Raw genomic sequence first — 17,172 nt, 5'->3', positions numbered from 1 at the left:
ATTTCCCTTACCTGGAGCTTGTGTAAAGGTAATTCCCTGGATATCGATACATTTAAAAATCTGTGTGTTAAGAGAGAAATATGAGAGTGTCCTGGTTCACCATTAGGTACTTGATTTGGTTTATATATATATATATATATATATTTTTTTTTTTTTTTATTTTTTATTTTTTTATTTTTTAGAAAGGGGCAGAGGGAGAGGGAGAGAGAATCTTTTTTTTTTTTTTTTTTTTAAAGATTTCATTTATTTGACAGAGAGAGATACAGCGAGAGAGGGAACACAAGCAGCGGGAGTGGGAGAGGGAGAAGCAGGCTTCCCGCCAAGCAGGGAGCCCGATGCGGGGCTCGATCCCACGACCCTGGGATCATGACCTGAGCCGAAGGCAGATGCTTAACGACTGAGCCACCCAGGCGCCCCGGGAGAGAGAATCTTAAGCAGACTCCATGCCCAACTTGGAGCCTGACATGGGGTTCGATCGCACAACTTGAGCCGAAATCAAGAGTCCAACGCTTAACCGACTGAGCCACTCATGCACCCCTTTTTGATTTATTTTAAAGCTAGTACTGCTAAGTGAATGGTCTTCAAATGTTTCTAATCATGTGATGTTTCAACTTGCAAACTGACCTGTGGTTCTTACTGTATCACAGGTCTGGTGCCCAATGTCTCCTGAGTTTTACCGGGAGTATGTGGCAATTAAAACCAAGAAACGAATCTTGCTGTACACCATGAACCCCAACAAATTCAGAGCTTGCCAGTTTCTGATCAAGTTTCATGAAAGGAGGAATGACAAGATTATTGTCTTTGCTGACAACGTGTTTGCCCTGAAGGAATATGCCATTAGGCTGAACAAGTAAGAATTGAAAAGTTGGAGTTGCCGCCAGGCGGCTTCTCTTCCCCAAGCCAGAATGCAGAAGGTGCTCGGTTTGTTTGTTTGGTTTTTTTTTTTCTCTTCCTCTAGAAGCTCTCAGGAGCTTCTTAGGATCTAAAGGTCTGGTTCTGTGGCCCCAGGGCCAGGAACCAGGTGAGACAGAGGAGCAGGTGGTCAGACTCAGAGGTCAGAGCGAATAGAAAAGGGTGCCCGGTCACCCTCAGCCCAGGGATCAGGGGCTAGAGTTGTGCTGCTTTGGTGGGGCACCATCTTTGAGCTGGGCTCCAAAGGTGGGAGCAAGTTGGCATCAGGAGTGGCAGGCCGAGTGAGCACTGTGGTGGAGCTGGGGTCAGACTGTATGGGCCGGGGGCCAGGAAGGCAAGGCTGACTGGGCCAGCATCCCAGCTACGGCCCTACAGCTAGAAAGAGCTTCTCAGGAATCACCAGCAACGTCCTCACTAGCCCACAGTCCCACCTGGATTCTGTGTTAGCACTACTTGTGTTGACATGAAGCTTAGATTGAGGGATGTTGACTCAGGAAAAAGTATAAACAAAGAAAAAAGGAAAAAGTAAAGGAATCCTGAGGAGAGTGGTGACCAGAACGTTGGCGGAGAGTCTGTAGCCACTCATTTTTATGGGCCTTCTCCTGATACGCTTGCATGACGGAGGGCTTCCTGGAAGAGAGAAACCTTGCAGGAGCTCCCTTTCCCTCTAATGTGCTTTCAGGATAATTGAGGGGGTGATTCTGTGGCCTTCCTAATGCAGCTTCATTCTTCTTTAGACCCTATATCTATGGTCCTACATCCCAAGGAGAGAGGATGCAGATTCTCCAGAATTTCAAGCACAACCCCAAAATCAACACCATCTTCATATCCAAGGTCTGTATGGCATGCAGGGTGGTGGTGAGGTACCAGCACCCCCCGGGTTAGGGGGACACTGGGGGATTTCTAGACAGTGAATTCATGTTTGTTGAAGGGACGTGACATGTCAGTTTTCATTCCAGTGTTTCTGTGTCTGGAGACAGAGAGTGTTTCCTGATGGGGTAGCAGAAGGAGCAGATGCAGGGTTTAATGTACTGTGGATGATCTATAAAGTCTCTGCTTGACTGAGATTTTTCCCGCTTCCTTTGAGGATATGGGAATTTTAAATTATATTTTATTTATCTAAGGGGGAAATTTTCATTACCTATTGTGGCCAAAGTAGGCATTCAGATGAGGTTCTCTTTGTGGAGTTAGAGATTGCTGTGGGCTTCAGGCAGCCTTTCTCTGGGCTCCTCGTGTGCCTTGATGGTGGGTGGTCAAGGTAAGCACGACGCAAACTCATGAAGGCCCAGCTGGGTGATGCTCTTAGAAGCTGTGGCCCAATAGTGTAGAGCGGTCATTCAGATTAGAACAGACCCAAAGCTCAAAATAAATGAGATTTACTAATAAAGTGATCATGGCTGGGTCAGTAAGTGCCAAACTTTGATGTGTGCTTGGGAACCTCGGTGGTTGGAACCCTCAAGCAGAGGCCGTTACCCAGAGCCAGATCCAGCCCAGTGTGGACAGTGGCCGTTACCAGGTCATGTGTCCCGCACGTGCCGGTGGTTTCAGTGGCCTTTCTTTCTGTCCCAAATAAAAAACCTTCCCAGACTCAAAGCTGTTTCATTTCTGTAGGTGGGCGACACATCGTTTGATCTGCCAGAAGCAAATGTTCTCATTCAGATCTCATCTCATGGTGGCTCCCGGCGGCAGGAGGCCCAGAGGCTGGGGCGAGTGCTCCGAGCCAAAAAAGGTAAAGGTGGTCTTACCCCTTCTGCTCCAGGAAGTCTCTCCTTTTGAACCACGTTGGTTGGGAAGAGGGTAGGTCTAAGCTGCCTGTGTGTTCACAGTGGCGAGGTCGCGCCCCTGGGCCTAGTAGACTGCAGGGAGGGATCCCAGAGCAAGGACCAAGATCTGCCTGGTTCGTATTATCTCCATGCTGCCGGAGTCCAGCTCCAGCCGGGGTGGGTCTCTCGTAGCAAAGGACGGCGTCAGCGAATGAGGAGACACAGACACAGGATCAGGTTGCAAGCATCTCCTCCTGAGGGCCTTGGAGGAACTTTATTTATATGTTAGGATATTTTTGTTTTTCCATGCTTTCGTAACATGTGATTATGTTTTTTTTACAGTTTATCGAGATAATCTTAGATCATTTTCTGGATTACAGACATAGCCTTCTTTCATTTTTCCTTTGTAATGATTAACATGACCTTTATTGATTTCTGCTTACTGACTTTCGCTAAAACTAAAAAACAGTACGCAAAGAGAAAGGTGCTAGACAGAGCGTGACCGTCTTGTTATTTTGTTCTATAGAAACTAATTCTTTGTGGAATTAGTTTCATTATGATTGCTTAGATAGGTGTAACTAAGATGAGTAGTCACTTTATCATGAAACCCTAGAAATATTCCCACAATTATAAAGATTGCCATAAACAAAATGAAGGAGAATAGCAGGAGCCAGCTGTGGAGTCTCCTGTTTTCAGGATCGTCCCCCATACTTGGACCTTGTCAAACAGCATGAGTAGCTTGGCTCGCGCCATCTCCCCCTTTTTTATTTTTGGCCTTCAGTTACAAAGTCTTCAATTCCAAATGAATTTGTTTTATTCCTCTACTTAGTAATTTGACGAAGACTGGAAAGAGAAACAAAAGGGAGATAATAATTAGTGCTGATATACCTAGATTGATGAGGGATGGAAACCAGGCAGTAGTGGAGGTGTATTTCTGCAAAGTGGCAAGAAAGGAATCTGCAACTTCTGAGGCTGTGGCTGAGGACACATGTGCCAAACTAATGTCTTTAATTTTTTCTTGCAAGGAGTTTAAGTCCAAGGATATATTATCATTGCTCCATATTCCCAGTAGGTGATTTTTGACATTGTCCCAAGGGACAGATGAGGAATCATAATGGTGGGGAGTAACACAGATCCATTTATATTGTGCATGGCATCTAGTGGTTAACCGAGTTTTGAGATTTTGAATTTGATTTCCTACATATAATATAGTTTCTTCTAGAACCTTTAATCGTGCCTCAAACTTCTTGACTATTTGTTCCTGCAAATAAAGTGCAGTTGAAATATTCTGGATTAATCTATCCACATGATGTGCAGTATGTATTTCCTGTACTAAAGCAGTTGTAGATATAGCAAAAGAGCTTATGATTCCTATAAGAGCAGTAATACCTAATTTAAGTGCTGCAATAAATCTCTTAGGGTGGCGTAAGGCTTTATCTACAAGTTGAATCGTATACATGCCAGGATCATCATACCAATGTTCTTCTAATTTTACAGGTAACACTACATAAGGAGGTTGATGAACAACTATAAAGACAGTTGGTCCAACAGTTGGATCAATGCAATTAGTTAATGTACATTTTGAACAGGATACATAATAGGTATGATTAGTCTTGTTTACCTGTAATTGGCCATGACCTTGCACCAAGAGAGCATGAGGGCGACCCACACATGCCATGACCACCTCCATATGGTCAGGGCGTCTAGGCCTTTTTAGAAAAATCATTCCTGTAGCAGCTAATAATCTATATAATTCAGGATATATTTGAGTACTATTCCAAGTTTTAGCAACAAATATAGGACTAACCCATCCTAATGAGAACCATCTGTTTATTTTTTCTGGCTTTTTTATTAGATTATCATTCCAATAATACTTTGTCGATTATTTAAATGTCTTCTATAGTCATGGTCTGGGCTAGATACGGAGTAGTCATAAATGGACATCTGAGAGTTGCGAGGCGAAAATCGCAGTCCTTTAGATTGGAACATACATTCATGCCATAAGGGAAACCCTTTAAATTTATCAATATTGCCCTAAGCATTATTTAGGTCTCCTAGCAAGGCCTCACACAGAGGAATGGATGCAGGAGGTTTATCATGGACCACAGTATCTTGATAATTATAACTTCCTATATGCTGTAGATTAAGTACCCAAAGATCCCTAGTTTTTGGATTCCTATTGGGAGAATCAGTTAATAAACTTCTATAATTGAGGGGAAGGCAGCCATCAGGTAAATTTGTTGTATTGGTACTAAAGCATATAGGAGGATCATCAAGTCTCCCGTGGAAAGAGAAATTTGCATCTGTTTTATGCAAGATAAATGAATTTGATTCTCCCCCCAAAAGATCAGAATTATTAGTAAACACACGAATAGAAGAGGATCCCCAAGGTGTAGGATGCAAGATTGGTGGATCCGGAATATATGCCCAATATTGAGAAGCAGAAACACATATCACCTGGCATGAGATGATCGCAAGCATAGCCACAAACATATTCTCAGGGGTTACGTTAACACCTTGTCCTTCCACGAGACGCTGTGCTTGATTGGAGAGTTGTTTCAGTTGTCCCCAGGTTGGTGGGTTGCTGCGCAGTGTGGTTGGAGTAGGTGGCGCAGTAGGACTGGTTTGCGATTCTTCAAGGCGCAGCCGGTGTAAAGGTGGAATCAGAGGGTCAGCGGCTTCTGGAGATCGGGCAGAACTTTCTCTAAGTGGGATATTTATAGGGGGTAAAGGTCTACGTATCGGACGTGGGAGTGGAGGGTGTCTGCGAGACATGATACCGGATTAGTCTATCAGGAATCCAGATAGGTGAGTCAGCGTCCTGTGGAAAGACACAAGCATAGCCTTGCCCACACATTAATAATATATCGGGGCCTTTCCAAGATCCTGTTAAGAGATCTTTCCATATAACCAGTGGTTTGGGTTTAATGTCATCAGTTTCCCAATGTTTCATAATGGGAGAAATCTCATGAGAGTCACAATTTAGATAATTGATGACGAATAGTGCATGAATTAGAATATGATGCACAGAACTATATTTATATTCTGAACTCTGTAGTTTGGAGATTTGGGTTTTTAAGGTCTGGTGTGCTCTTTCTACTATAGCTTGTCCCTGCGGGTTATAGGGAATCCCCGTATTATGGGAGATTTTAAACGAATCACAGAATTTTTTGAATGCAGATGAAGTATATGCAGGTGCATTATCTGTCTTAATAGCTTTGGGCATTCCTGCATAGGCGAAACAAAACATCAAATTGTTGAGACACATCTTTAAAAGCTTCTCCGGTGCAAGCTGTCGCCATAATTAAATGAGAGAAAGTGTCCACAGAAACATGTACATAGCTCAGTTCACCAAAGCTGGGAGGGAACAGGTGTTACATCCATCTGCCAGAGATCATTGGGTCTAAGGCCTCGGGGATTAACCCCCATAGGCAAAGAGGGCTGAGTGGTTGGACATATAGAGCATTTCCGAACTCTCTCTGGCCGCTTCTCTTGTTATGTGAAATTGCCTTCTTAAAGAGGCTGCATTTTGATGATGGAGGGCATGGTTGGCAGTTGCTTCTTTAATTGTAAAGATTGCCTCTCTGGTAAGTAAATCAGCTATATTATTTCCTTCTGCTAGGGGTCCTGGCAATTTGGAGTGACCTCGGATATGGCCCACATACACCTTGTGCATTCTCTTTCTGATCAGATCTTGGAGTTCCTATAAGCGAGGAGCAATAGTAGTTTTGTTTTGAGCTATAATAGCGGTTTCTATAACGGGGAACAGCCTGGCCACATATTGAGAATCAGTGAAAAGATTAAATGGTTGGTCATGTAAAGTCTTAAAGACTTCTGTCACCGCAAAGAGTTCAGTTCTTTGGGCTGAAGTTTCGGTAGTTTGTACAGCTGTTTTATGGTTATTAATGACATAAGCTGCTCTTCTGGTTGAGGAGTCGTCAGTAAAGACGAGAGCAGCTGGGTGAGCTAAGGGTGAGGAGTTGACAATTTTTGGAAAGATAATTGATTGTTCTTTTAAGAATTGAAGTAGAGGGTTGGAAGGCAAATGATATTTAATAGTCCCATTAAAAGATTGGATAGCAATTTGCCAGTCATCATCCAGTTGGAATAAATAATCAAGTTGCTCCCTTTTATAAGGCAGGGTTAATGATTGAAATTCTCTTCCAAATAGCTCAACACTCCTAGTTCTTCCTTTAATGATTAATAGGGCAACCGAGGTGGTATAGGCACAGACGACCTTCTTGGTGGTTCCGGGGAGGTGAATCCATTCCAAGGGTCCCTCCTGCCATAATACTCCAGTCGGAGTGTGAGTAGTGGGAAGGACCTGGTAAGGTTCTTTTGGACTTTGTTTGATATTACTTAAGCCTGTAGTTTTTACCTCTCCAGCAGGTAGGTGTCTCCAGGCATTAACAGCTAGGCTGGAGCTTTGGCTGAGAGCCTCCTTAGATAAATTTAGTTGATCACGGGCTTGTGACCATTCCTCTAGGCCCAGAAGCATATCAAATGTTACGGAGCGGCGGCCTGACTTTCTATTAATAGCAATTTGTTGTTTTGCCAACTCCTCATATTCAGCCTTCCAAAGTAAATATACCCCCGCAGGGAGACAAGATTTGGCAGTTTGATGCCAATCATAAGGAGTCATCCACTGGCTAGCAATTGCCTCCACCAACTGCATCGTATAAGGAGATGTAGAACCATAGTCAGAAACTGCCTTTTTTAGTTCCTTTAAGACCTTATAAGGGAGTGGTTCCCCCTGAGGTTTGTCCCATTCATCATCAAAAGTCACTGGAAGGGGTGCCTGGGTGGCTCAGTTGGTTGGGCGACTGCTTTCGGCTCAGGTCATGATCCTGGAGTCCTGGGATCGAGTCCCGCATTGGGCTCCCTGCTCAGCGGGGAGCCTGCTTTTCCCTCTGACCCTCACCCCTCTCATGTGCTCTCTCTCTCTCATTCTCTCTGTCTCAGATAAATAAATAAAATCTTAAAAAAAAAAAGTCACTGGAAAACATTTAAAGGTTAAATCCCCATCTCGCAAGGCCTCCTGTATTGCTCCCTTAAAGCCAATATTCTTAATAGGTGGCAAGGGTTTTTTACGAACTAAGGCCTTGTTCTGTGGAACTTTTAACTGTCTATATAGGTTAATCACAGAGCCGCATTCAGGGGCTGTGGCATTTGCAAAAAGTTCCCAGTCTTGTTCATGATATTTAGCAGCCTCCTCCTCAAGGGCTACCTAATCTTTGGAGGACAATTGATCGTCTCTCTTCAACTCTTTTATTATCTTTGTCCTCATCTTCTGATTTCATTTCATTTATTACCAGTACTTGAGAGGCTGATTTTTGTAATAGAGGTGTCTCTTCAGTGGGGGCAGCGTTATGTGTCTCCCGTAATTTTTTGTGTAAAGCCTGTGAGCTAGGCATAGGATCTAACATATCTCTTAACAATGTCCATAAAGAGAATGCCTCCACGGGTACATTTTCAGGACCATGGTTAGAATAGTATAACTGCATTTCCTCCCCTATCTTGTTCCATGTTCTAATACCGAGACTACCATCTTTCGGAAACCAAGGGCAACAGGTCTCTACAAAGGTCAAAAATCTAGCCAGTTGAGCATGAGTAACCTTAACACCTCTTTTTTCAATCATATGCTTAATAATATCAATAAAGAGTCGTCGTTCCTTTGACTTATTATGGCCCATAGCTTCTCTAAGTTCTGTGTTTCTGCTCACTCTTACTCTGTATTCCTTCACAGAGGGGTCTGCAGTACCCACAAGCAGAGTCCTATCCGTCCCTGTAGGAAGGCTTACCTAGTCGAGCCCCACATTGTGGCGCCACCTGCCGGAGTCCAGCTCCAGCCGGGGTGGGTCTCTCGTAGCAAAGGACGGTGTCGGGGAATGAGGAGACACAGACACAGGATCAGGTTGCAAGCATCTCCTCCTGGCAGCCTCAGAGGAACTTTATTTATATGTTAGGATATTTTTGTTTTTCCATGCTTTCGTAACATGTGATTATGTTTTTTTTTACAGTTTATCGATATAATCTTAGATCATTCTCTGGATTACAGACACCGCCTTCTTTCATTTTTCCTTTGCAATGATTAACATGACCTTTATTGATTTCCGCTTATTGACTTTCGCTAAAACTAAAAAACAGTACGCAAAGAGAAAGATATTAGACAGAGCGTGACCGTCTTGTTATTTTGTTCTATAGAAACTAATTCTTTGTGGAATTAGTTTCATTATGATTGCTTAGATAGGCATAATTAAGATGAGTAGTCACTTTATCATGAAACCCCAGAAATATTCCCACAATTATAAAGATTGCCATAAACAAAATGAAAGAGAATAGCAGGAGCCAGCCCAGAAATATTCCCACAATTATAAAGATTGCCATAAACAAAATGAAAGAGAATAGCAGGAGTCAGCTGTGGAGTCTCCTGTTTTCAGGATCGTCCCCCATACTTGGACCTTGTCAAACAGCATGAGTAGCTTGGCTCGCGCCACCATGCCTTAGGGTTACTGTGTGCATATTTTCCCTGGCAGCTGCCTGGTTCACATGGATATCCGCTCAGCTGAGTGCTTGCAATGGTAGATTGTAAGAGGAGCCAGGAGCGTGGTGTGCGTGGTGTAGACGTACCGGGAGAAAGCAGAGCTGGGCCACCAGTGATGTCTAGGACCTGGAGCCTGGATCTTGAGTCTGGAGTAAGGGGAGGGCTTGGTAGGAGCAGCTTGGGCAGCCATAGCTGGCTGCCTCACACAGCACCTGGGAAGAGCCCCGTCCTGGGTGGCAGCTTGCAGCCGGGCTGTCACATGCTCAGCGCATGAGGATGCAGGATGTCGGAGTCTGTGCCTCATAACTGTGGTCGAAGGGCCCACACCCCAACAGTGGGTGTGACAGGCACTGGCGCTGCTGCTTAGAGATGGCCACGGCCCCCCTCCTGGGACCAGGGAGGCCCTAAGACAGGGGCACAGGCCTTGTCCTCGGGGTGTTCGCTTTCCTTTCTTAGGAGACAGCCGGACTGGTAGGGTGTCCGGAAACAGGGTTAGTGGGCGTAGGTTGGAGTCATACCGTGTTAGAATATGTGTAAGAGGGAGCTAACTGTATTTAATATGGAGGCAGGGCATATTAGTAGAAAGAGCATGCACATGGGCACCAGGCCAACCTTGGGACCTTGGGCAGGTAGTTTGCCCCTCTGAGCCTTGCTTTTCCATCCAGAGTGGGAGTACATCCTGCCTTGCAGGGCTGTTGTGAGGAGTAAGCCTTATGTAACAGAATATAGGAGGCTGCTGGATAAATGGCGGCTTTTATAAGCTGACAGGAATAGAATCTGCCTAGCATATGTGAACATAATTCGTAACTTATGCCTTACTCACCACCTCCCAAAAAAGAAACAAATCTAACTTGAAAACCACTTTGAATTTGAGTAGAATTCTGTTTTTAAAAAAATACTATTTGATATAAGGTATTTGGCTGCTTTCTTCGCATCTCTGAGCTCTTGTAAGACTAAGAAATAGTTGAACTCAGAGGCAGTACACAGATATGGAACCTGCTGACAATTGAACTGTGAAGCAAAAATCTGCAGATTGTCCAGAAGGATCAGCTTTTATAGGCTGCAGTATCTCTGGCCCAGTTTCTGTGATAATTCTGTCCTAGGTTTTCTCTCTGAGCCTTTTTTTTTTTTTTGGTAACTTTATTGAGATAGAATTCATATACCATATAGTTGGTCCATTGGAAGGGTACAGTTCAGTGGTTTTCCTTTTTCTTTTTTTTTTTAGAGCACACATGTGTGCACAGTGGGGTGGGGAGGGGCAGAGGGAGAGGGAGAGAGAGAATCTTAAGCAGGTTCCACACCCAGTACAGAGCCCAACTTGGGGCTCGATCTCATCACCCCCAGATCATGACCTGAGCCAAATTGAACCCTTAACCGACTGAGCCACCCAGGTGCCCACAGTGGTTTATAATATAATTGCAAAGTGTGTCACATCACCATCACCATAGGCTGTGTTTAGAATATTCTCATCACTCCAGAAAAGAAACCCTTTCCCACTGGCAGTCACTCCTTTCTCCTTGCCTCCTAGCCCTAACAAGGGACTCTTATTTTTACCTTGATAAACATGCCCATTCTTGACATTGCATACATACAGAATCATGCAGTCTGGGCCCTCTGCAGCTGCCTTCTTTGACTAGCGTGTTTTCCAAAGGGTCCTCCATAGTAGCATGTAGTAGTACTTCCTTCTTTTTTTTTTTTTTTTAAGGTTTTATTTATTTATTTGAGAGAGAGAGAGATAGAGAGCACAAGCGGGGAGGAGAGGGAGAAGCAGACTTCCCGTGGAGCAGGGAGCCCGATGTGGGGCTTGATCCCAGGACCCTGGGATCATGACCTGAGCTGAAGGCAGACGGTTAACCGGCTGAGCCACCCAGGCGCCCCGGTACTTCCTTCTTTTTATTGCCGAATGATCCTCCATTGAGCAGACATGCCACATCTTGTTTATTTGTTCTTCTGTTGATGGGCATTTGCGTCGTTTCCACTTTTTGGTTATTTGGAATACTGCTGCTATGAAATTCATGTGCAAATTTTGTGTGGACATATGCTTTCAATTCTGTTGGGTATATATCTAGGGGGAAGGAGATTGTTGGGTCAGCTATGGTAACTCTCTTTTTAACATTTTAATTAGCTGCCAGACTATCTTCCAAAATGGCCGCACCATTTTACACTGTTACCAGCAGTGTATGAGGAATCCAGTTTCTCTACATCCTTGATAATTACTGTAATTATCTTTTTTGACTCTGGCCATCCTAGGGAGTGCCAGGTGGTACCTCACTGTGATTTTGGTTTGCATTTCCCTGATGACTAATGATGTCGAGTGCTTTTCATGGGATGTTGGCCATTTGTAGATTTTCTTTGGAGAAATGTCTGTTCAGATTCTTTGCCCTTTTAATAATTGGGTCATTTGTCTTTTCATTATTGATTTGTAATAGTTATTTATATAGTTCAGATACAAATCCCTTATCAGATACATGCTTTGTAAATATCTTTTCCCATTCTGTGGGTTGTCTTTTTACTTTCGTGGGGGGGTGTCCTTTAAAGCACAAACGTTTTGGGCGCCTGGGTGGCTCAGTCATTAGGCGTCTGCCTTGGGCTCGGGTCGTGATCCCAGGGTCCTGGGATCGAGCCCTGCATCGGGCTCCCTGCTCGGCCAGGAAGCCTGCTTTTCCCTCTCCCACTCCCCCTGCTTGTGTTCCCCCTTGTGTTTCTCGCTGTCAAATAAATAAATAAATCTTTAAAAAAAAAAAAAAGCACAAATGTTTCTAATTTTGATGAAGTGCCCAAGCAAAGTCAGGGCCATTAGCCCCCTGACTGCAAAGCTGGCCCTTGAATAGCACGGGTTTGAACTGTGAGGGATTTTTTTGATAACTGTAGTTCAATACTGTAGGTGTATTTTCTCTTCTTTACAATTTTCTTAATAATGTTTTCTCTGTCTTACTTTATGTTAAAAATACTATGTAATACATATACAGAGTAGGTGTTAGTCAGCTGTTCATGTTATTGGTAAGCCTTCCAGTCCGCAGGAGGCTATGAGGAGTTAAGTGTTGGGGGAGTCAGAAGTTACATGTGGATTTTCAGCTGTGCGGGGGGTTGGTACCCCTAACTGTCGTGTTGTTCAGGGGTCAGCTATACTTACTTTTGAGCCCTGGACCCTCGGTTCCTGGCACTGTAACAGCTAATGTTGTCCTTTCTCCTTTCCTCTCTTAAGGGATGGTTGCCGAGGAGTACAATGCCTTCTTCTACTCGTTGGTGTCCCAGGACACACAGGAAATGGCTTACTCGACCAAGCGGCAGAGGTTTTTGGTAGATCAGGGTTATAGCTTTAAGGTATGTATTCATTGATCTCCGGTCAGAATAGAACCAGGGGTGTTTTGGTACCCACGCCTCTAAGAGAAGTAGGAACTGCTGTGGGCCCCAGTGTGGGACAGAACTCAGACAGGCACAGAACATTAGGGCATTGGAAGCCCTGCCTCAGATTCCCTTCCTCTCGGCATGAGTTGCCGGGGACTTTGAGGGAAAATATTGTGCAGCACCGAGCTTCCCACAGTGACTGGTCAAAGAACAGGGCCTCTGAAGCGAGGGGCTTGGGTTCTGTACTTATTAACATTTTATAGTTGTCTTGCCAAAAGAGTGTTAGTTGTTAGTGGGAAAATGTGCTAGCCTTGCAGGACTTGAGATGCCCCGGAGCTGTGGCCATCCCTATGCTACTCTGAGCCCCTTGGGTTACTTTCCTGCACCAGCAATGGCTGTCAGCGCAAGCCTTAGGACTTCCCATTGCCCACAGACCTGATTTGTAATGTGAGCGAGGAAGGCTGTGATGGGGCACCCCCCCAGGGTGAGCCCTTCCTTTAGTCAGCTGTGAGCCCAGGCCTCAGTGGGCCTCGCGCCAGAGCTGTCCGCGTGTGACGGATGGGCAGTCGGACGGGCAGTCGGACAGCTCTGGGGCTGCCGAAGCTGTGGCTGGCCTCCGTCGGCTGGGGCGTTTGCTCTCTTTCCTGTTCAGGTCAGGCTTTCGTGCCCCTAAAGATTTTCATTTGTGGGAGTGGATGGGGGTGCTGGAAGCAGAGAACTAAAAGGGTGCCCCTAGAACATGCAGGTTCCCAGGTTCTTGGTTTACAAAAGACTACAGGCTGCCTTTTCAGGTGCTTTTGATCGTGTCTTGTTACAGGTTGGTGAATTCCCTTTATTAGCCACAGACAAGAGGTCAGGGCTGTCCAGCCCCTCCTTCCTTAGCCAGAAGCAGTGACAGTTTCCGACTTGTCATGCTGAGCTGGAGGACAGGATACTTGACCGCATTTTGAAGGATTTGCATGATGGCCTGTTTATGTATCTGTAAAAAGTATGCGGTGATGGCAGCATTCATACCTCCTGATCCGTGGGAGAGTCAAGGATGAGACAAGCACCAAATGAGGGAGTGTTCTGGGTTCTTTGAAAGGAGAGCTGGGCAGAAAGGCACATGGGCGTGTGATGGTCTGTGTTGGGTGGAGCAGTCTTTGCCTTCCTGGCCTTGCCTTCAGCACTGTGCACTGAGAGCAGCCAGGTCAGAGTTCCCAGAATCCTGACGCCGGAGTTCCCAGAGGGGTGGTCGGGCCAGGGCAGAAATGCCCGGTATCTGTGCTCCGGGTCTGCGGCCACTTGAAGGGCTCAGCCACGTCCCTACTTCTGGGACTTTTCTTTCAATTAAAATGATGAGAAGAATTAAAGGGGGGCAAAAAGATTTCTCTACACCATCAGCCCAGGCTTTCCTGAGGGATAGGTAGGCTGTGTAGTAAGTTACCCCCAGAGAAAGGAAAACCAAACCTCTGTCTTAGAAAAAATCTTGTAAATCCATGTGGACAGGCTCTCATTTCTAAGTGCTCCCTCCCGCTGGAAGCCCTGGCCACCGAGCCCGGGAGGCTGAAGACCGTGCCCTCAGGCAGCAGGCCGTGCCTGTCTTTCGTCCCTTCCTTTATCTGGCGCAGGCTGGAAAACTGCCAGAAGGGACATTTTAGAGCCACCGAGGCCCCCAGTGATCTTCTGTAAGCGATCCTGTATCTGCTGTTGGGGGAGTAGCTTTCTCTGGAATTCCCTTCGCCTCTCGTGCCCTGCAGTCACTAGTTGAGCCCCACATTGCAGGGGGCTCCCAAGCTGGTCTCTGAAATGCTGGGGAGGAGCTCTCCGTGGTTGGGCGCCTGCTCAGCTGGGCCTGGGGGAGGGCAAACAGAAGGGGACATGGGGCCTGCGGCTTTGGGCTCTGCAGGTGATCACAAAGCTTGCTGGCCTGGAGGACGAAGAGCTGGCATTTTCCACGAGGGAAGAGCAGCAGCAGCTCTTACAGAAAGTCCTGGCGGCCACCGACCTGGATGCTGAGGAGGAGGTGGTGGCAGGGGAGTTTGCCTCCAGATCCAGCCAGGTGAGTGGGTGGGCAAGGCTGCAGCTGTCCGTCCTCCCGAAGGACAGAAGTCTTGTGTGTGCGCGTACTTAGTTGTGTGTGTCTGTGTGACGTCTTAGACGTGTGACATCTGTGACGACTTGGAAAGCCCAGAGGGCCACAGAGGAGAGAGTAACAGAAACAGCCCCTGTTAGCCCTTTGGTGCGCCTCCTTCCTTCCTCACATATTGTTCCACGTGGCCAAGTCCACGGCCGCTGTAGCTGGCCTCCTGCGCAGTTCACCTCACGGTCTGGTTCGGGTTTTGGTAGCGCCTTGCCGGTGGGGCCCGGGATGGCACAGGCGGCCCCAGGCTTACAGCGGGGGGCTGCGGGATGGGCTCTTGTGCCTGGGCCCACCGTCCGGGGCCTTGGGCAGGTCACTTCAGCTCTGGCCCCCTCTTCAGTAATAGAGCTGGGCCTTCCAGCCTGTAAGGTGGGTCTGAGGATCAGCTCACATGGTAGTTTGACTATATTATCTTGAAACATTTAGAATTCTCTGAAAATAGTGAACTTTCCATTTATTCTGCAGATACTGTATATTCACTACCATGTTCTAGGCCAATATAATATGGTATAATTAATGAAAGTACCATTATGGGGAGTCCTTACCAGCCCTTCCAGAGAAAACTACAGTTTTGTCAGGTACTTAAAACAAATTAAATTGATATTAGAGCCAAAAGGTGAGCAACGGTTGGGACAAGGAAAGAAAAGCAGCATCCCCTGGGGAGGTGCTGTTCTCCGTCCAGCCTGAAGCCATTCTGCCCCCAAATGTGGGGGCTGGATCCCCCTCTGGGCACTCTCCATGGATGGATGCTTCAGGGAAATTTCTTGCCTCTGTGTGCTAAGGCCATTCCCACCAACCAGTGAGCCACCTAAGGTCAGGCTGTTGATGGCATTGCTCAGTGCCTTTCTGCATACTTGGCTTATAATCTGGTGCAAGTAGTGTGCCAGACTCTGGGTCAGACCCTTGCCTGTGCGATTTCTGTTCACACCACTTATGTCAAGACAGATGAGGCTATCCCCATTTTATAGATGAGTTCATTGAGGCTCAGACATTCAGTATTGTCCAAAGTCACCCGGTGAGAGGTAGAGCCAAGATTCAAGCCCAGGGCGTTCTGGATTTCCACTTGATTCAGAGCCTAATGGTGAAGTCTCGAGGTGTTGGGGGATGCTGCCCTTGCTGTTGAAAAATTCTGTTTATAAATTGTCATTAAGAGAGGCAGAGTAGCTTTATGGCTAAGAATAGGGAATCTGAAAAAAAAAAAAAAAAGAATAGGGAATCTGAAGCCAGCTGCCTGGGTTCAAGTCCCATCTCTTTAAGAGCTGTGTGATCTTGGACAAGTTACTTAATCTCTCTGTGCCTCAGTTTCCTCATCTGTAGGATGGGAATTGTAATAATTGTGAGGATTGGATGAGTTATCACATGTAAATACATGTAAACTGCTTCAGACAATGCCTGAGACACAGTAAGTAGTCAATAAATGTTCTTAAATTAGTATTTACTAAACTTAAAAACTTTATAAAACTTATTACGATAATAAATGTTTTAAAAGGAGTGTTTTTTCCCTTGGAAACTAACCATGGGCTGGGTGCTGCTGCAGGTATCTCGGCGCTTTGGAACCATGAGCTCCATGTCTGGGGCTGACGACACTGTGTACATGGAGTACCACTCGGCTCGGAGCAAGGCTTCCACGAAGCACGTGCACCCGCTTTTCAAGCGCTTCAGGAAATGACGTCTGTAGGGTCATGTGGGTGAAAGCTGGGTGCTCAGCACCAACATTGGATAGAGACTTTCCACATCCTCATTCTTTCCTCTAGCATTGGCCAAACTGTTCTAGATGCAATGTTTGTTAACTGTGTTGAAGAAAATGCATCGAGAGCTCAGTTCTGTCTTCATGGGTCGTCCAGGGCTTAAAAAAAGTTGGGAGACTATTTTTGGGTTTTTTTTTTTCAGACCCCTTTTCAGTCATGGGCAGTGGTCATTCCTGTATATAAATATTTGTAATATTTAAGATGTATTTATCTTAATGTTCTGAATAAACAGAAATGGAGCATTTGACCACTCTTGATTACAGGTGTTCTTCTGCCTTGTCACAGGCATGGGCTACGTCTAGGTGACAAACCTCCATCGAAGCCCCTTTTGTAGCGGGCACCGAGGAGTAAGATGGGGCCCATCCCCGAGGAGCTCTACTGGGGAGACACACCCCAAGATAAAGAAGACTTGCTACTTGGTTGTTGAGGCACGGACACGGCCAAGGGCCAGAGAGAGGGACGGGCTAGAGCTGCCTGTTCACTGTTTAGCCTCTGTGCCTTCCACGCTAGGCGCCTCTGTGTGCAGGTCCTCTAGGTCACCTGAAGGCCATCACACGCCTAGGAAGTCCCCACACACACAGCTCCTACAGTTGGGCTTCTCTGAGAGAGTGACCTTATTTCTCCCCCAGATTCATTTTTGATATTGTTGGGAGGCTGGGTTCCTCTTCAGATAGCAGTGTGTTGCCCTTGGGTCTTTAATGGCTAGTTCCTTTATTCTGAGAAATGTCTTTTTCT

General features: G+C 46.0%; 1 protein-coding gene across 1 annotated transcript in view; it reads left to right on the top strand.

Moving 5' to 3' along the window:
- Window positions 1-16,687, top strand: part of ERCC3 (ERCC excision repair 3, TFIIH core complex helicase subunit) — a 31,015-nt gene extending 14,328 nt beyond the window's left edge. Inside the window, exons 10-15 of the mRNA XM_035008239.1 lie at window positions 648-850; window positions 1,650-1,746; window positions 2,524-2,641; window positions 12,425-12,543; window positions 14,456-14,608; window positions 16,227-16,687. Of these exons, the coding sequence (XP_034864130.1) occupies window positions 648-850; window positions 1,650-1,746; window positions 2,524-2,641; window positions 12,425-12,543; window positions 14,456-14,608; window positions 16,227-16,358 (822 nt within the window). The 3' untranslated portion in view covers window positions 16,359-16,687. The remainder of the gene's footprint in view (window positions 1-647; window positions 851-1,649; window positions 1,747-2,523; window positions 2,642-12,424; window positions 12,544-14,455; window positions 14,609-16,226) is intronic.
- The last annotated feature ends 485 nt before the right edge of the window (window positions 16,688-17,172 follow it).

Source organism: Mirounga leonina, unplaced genomic scaffold (genome assembly GCF_011800145.1).
Source record: "Mirounga leonina isolate KUSES-001 unplaced genomic scaffold, KU_Mleo_1.0 Mir_151, whole genome shotgun sequence".
NCBI lineage: Eukaryota > Metazoa > Chordata > Mammalia > Carnivora > Phocidae > Mirounga > Mirounga leonina.
The sequence above is the reverse complement of the archived record's forward strand: the minus strand, read 5'-3'. Positions and strand labels throughout refer to the sequence as shown.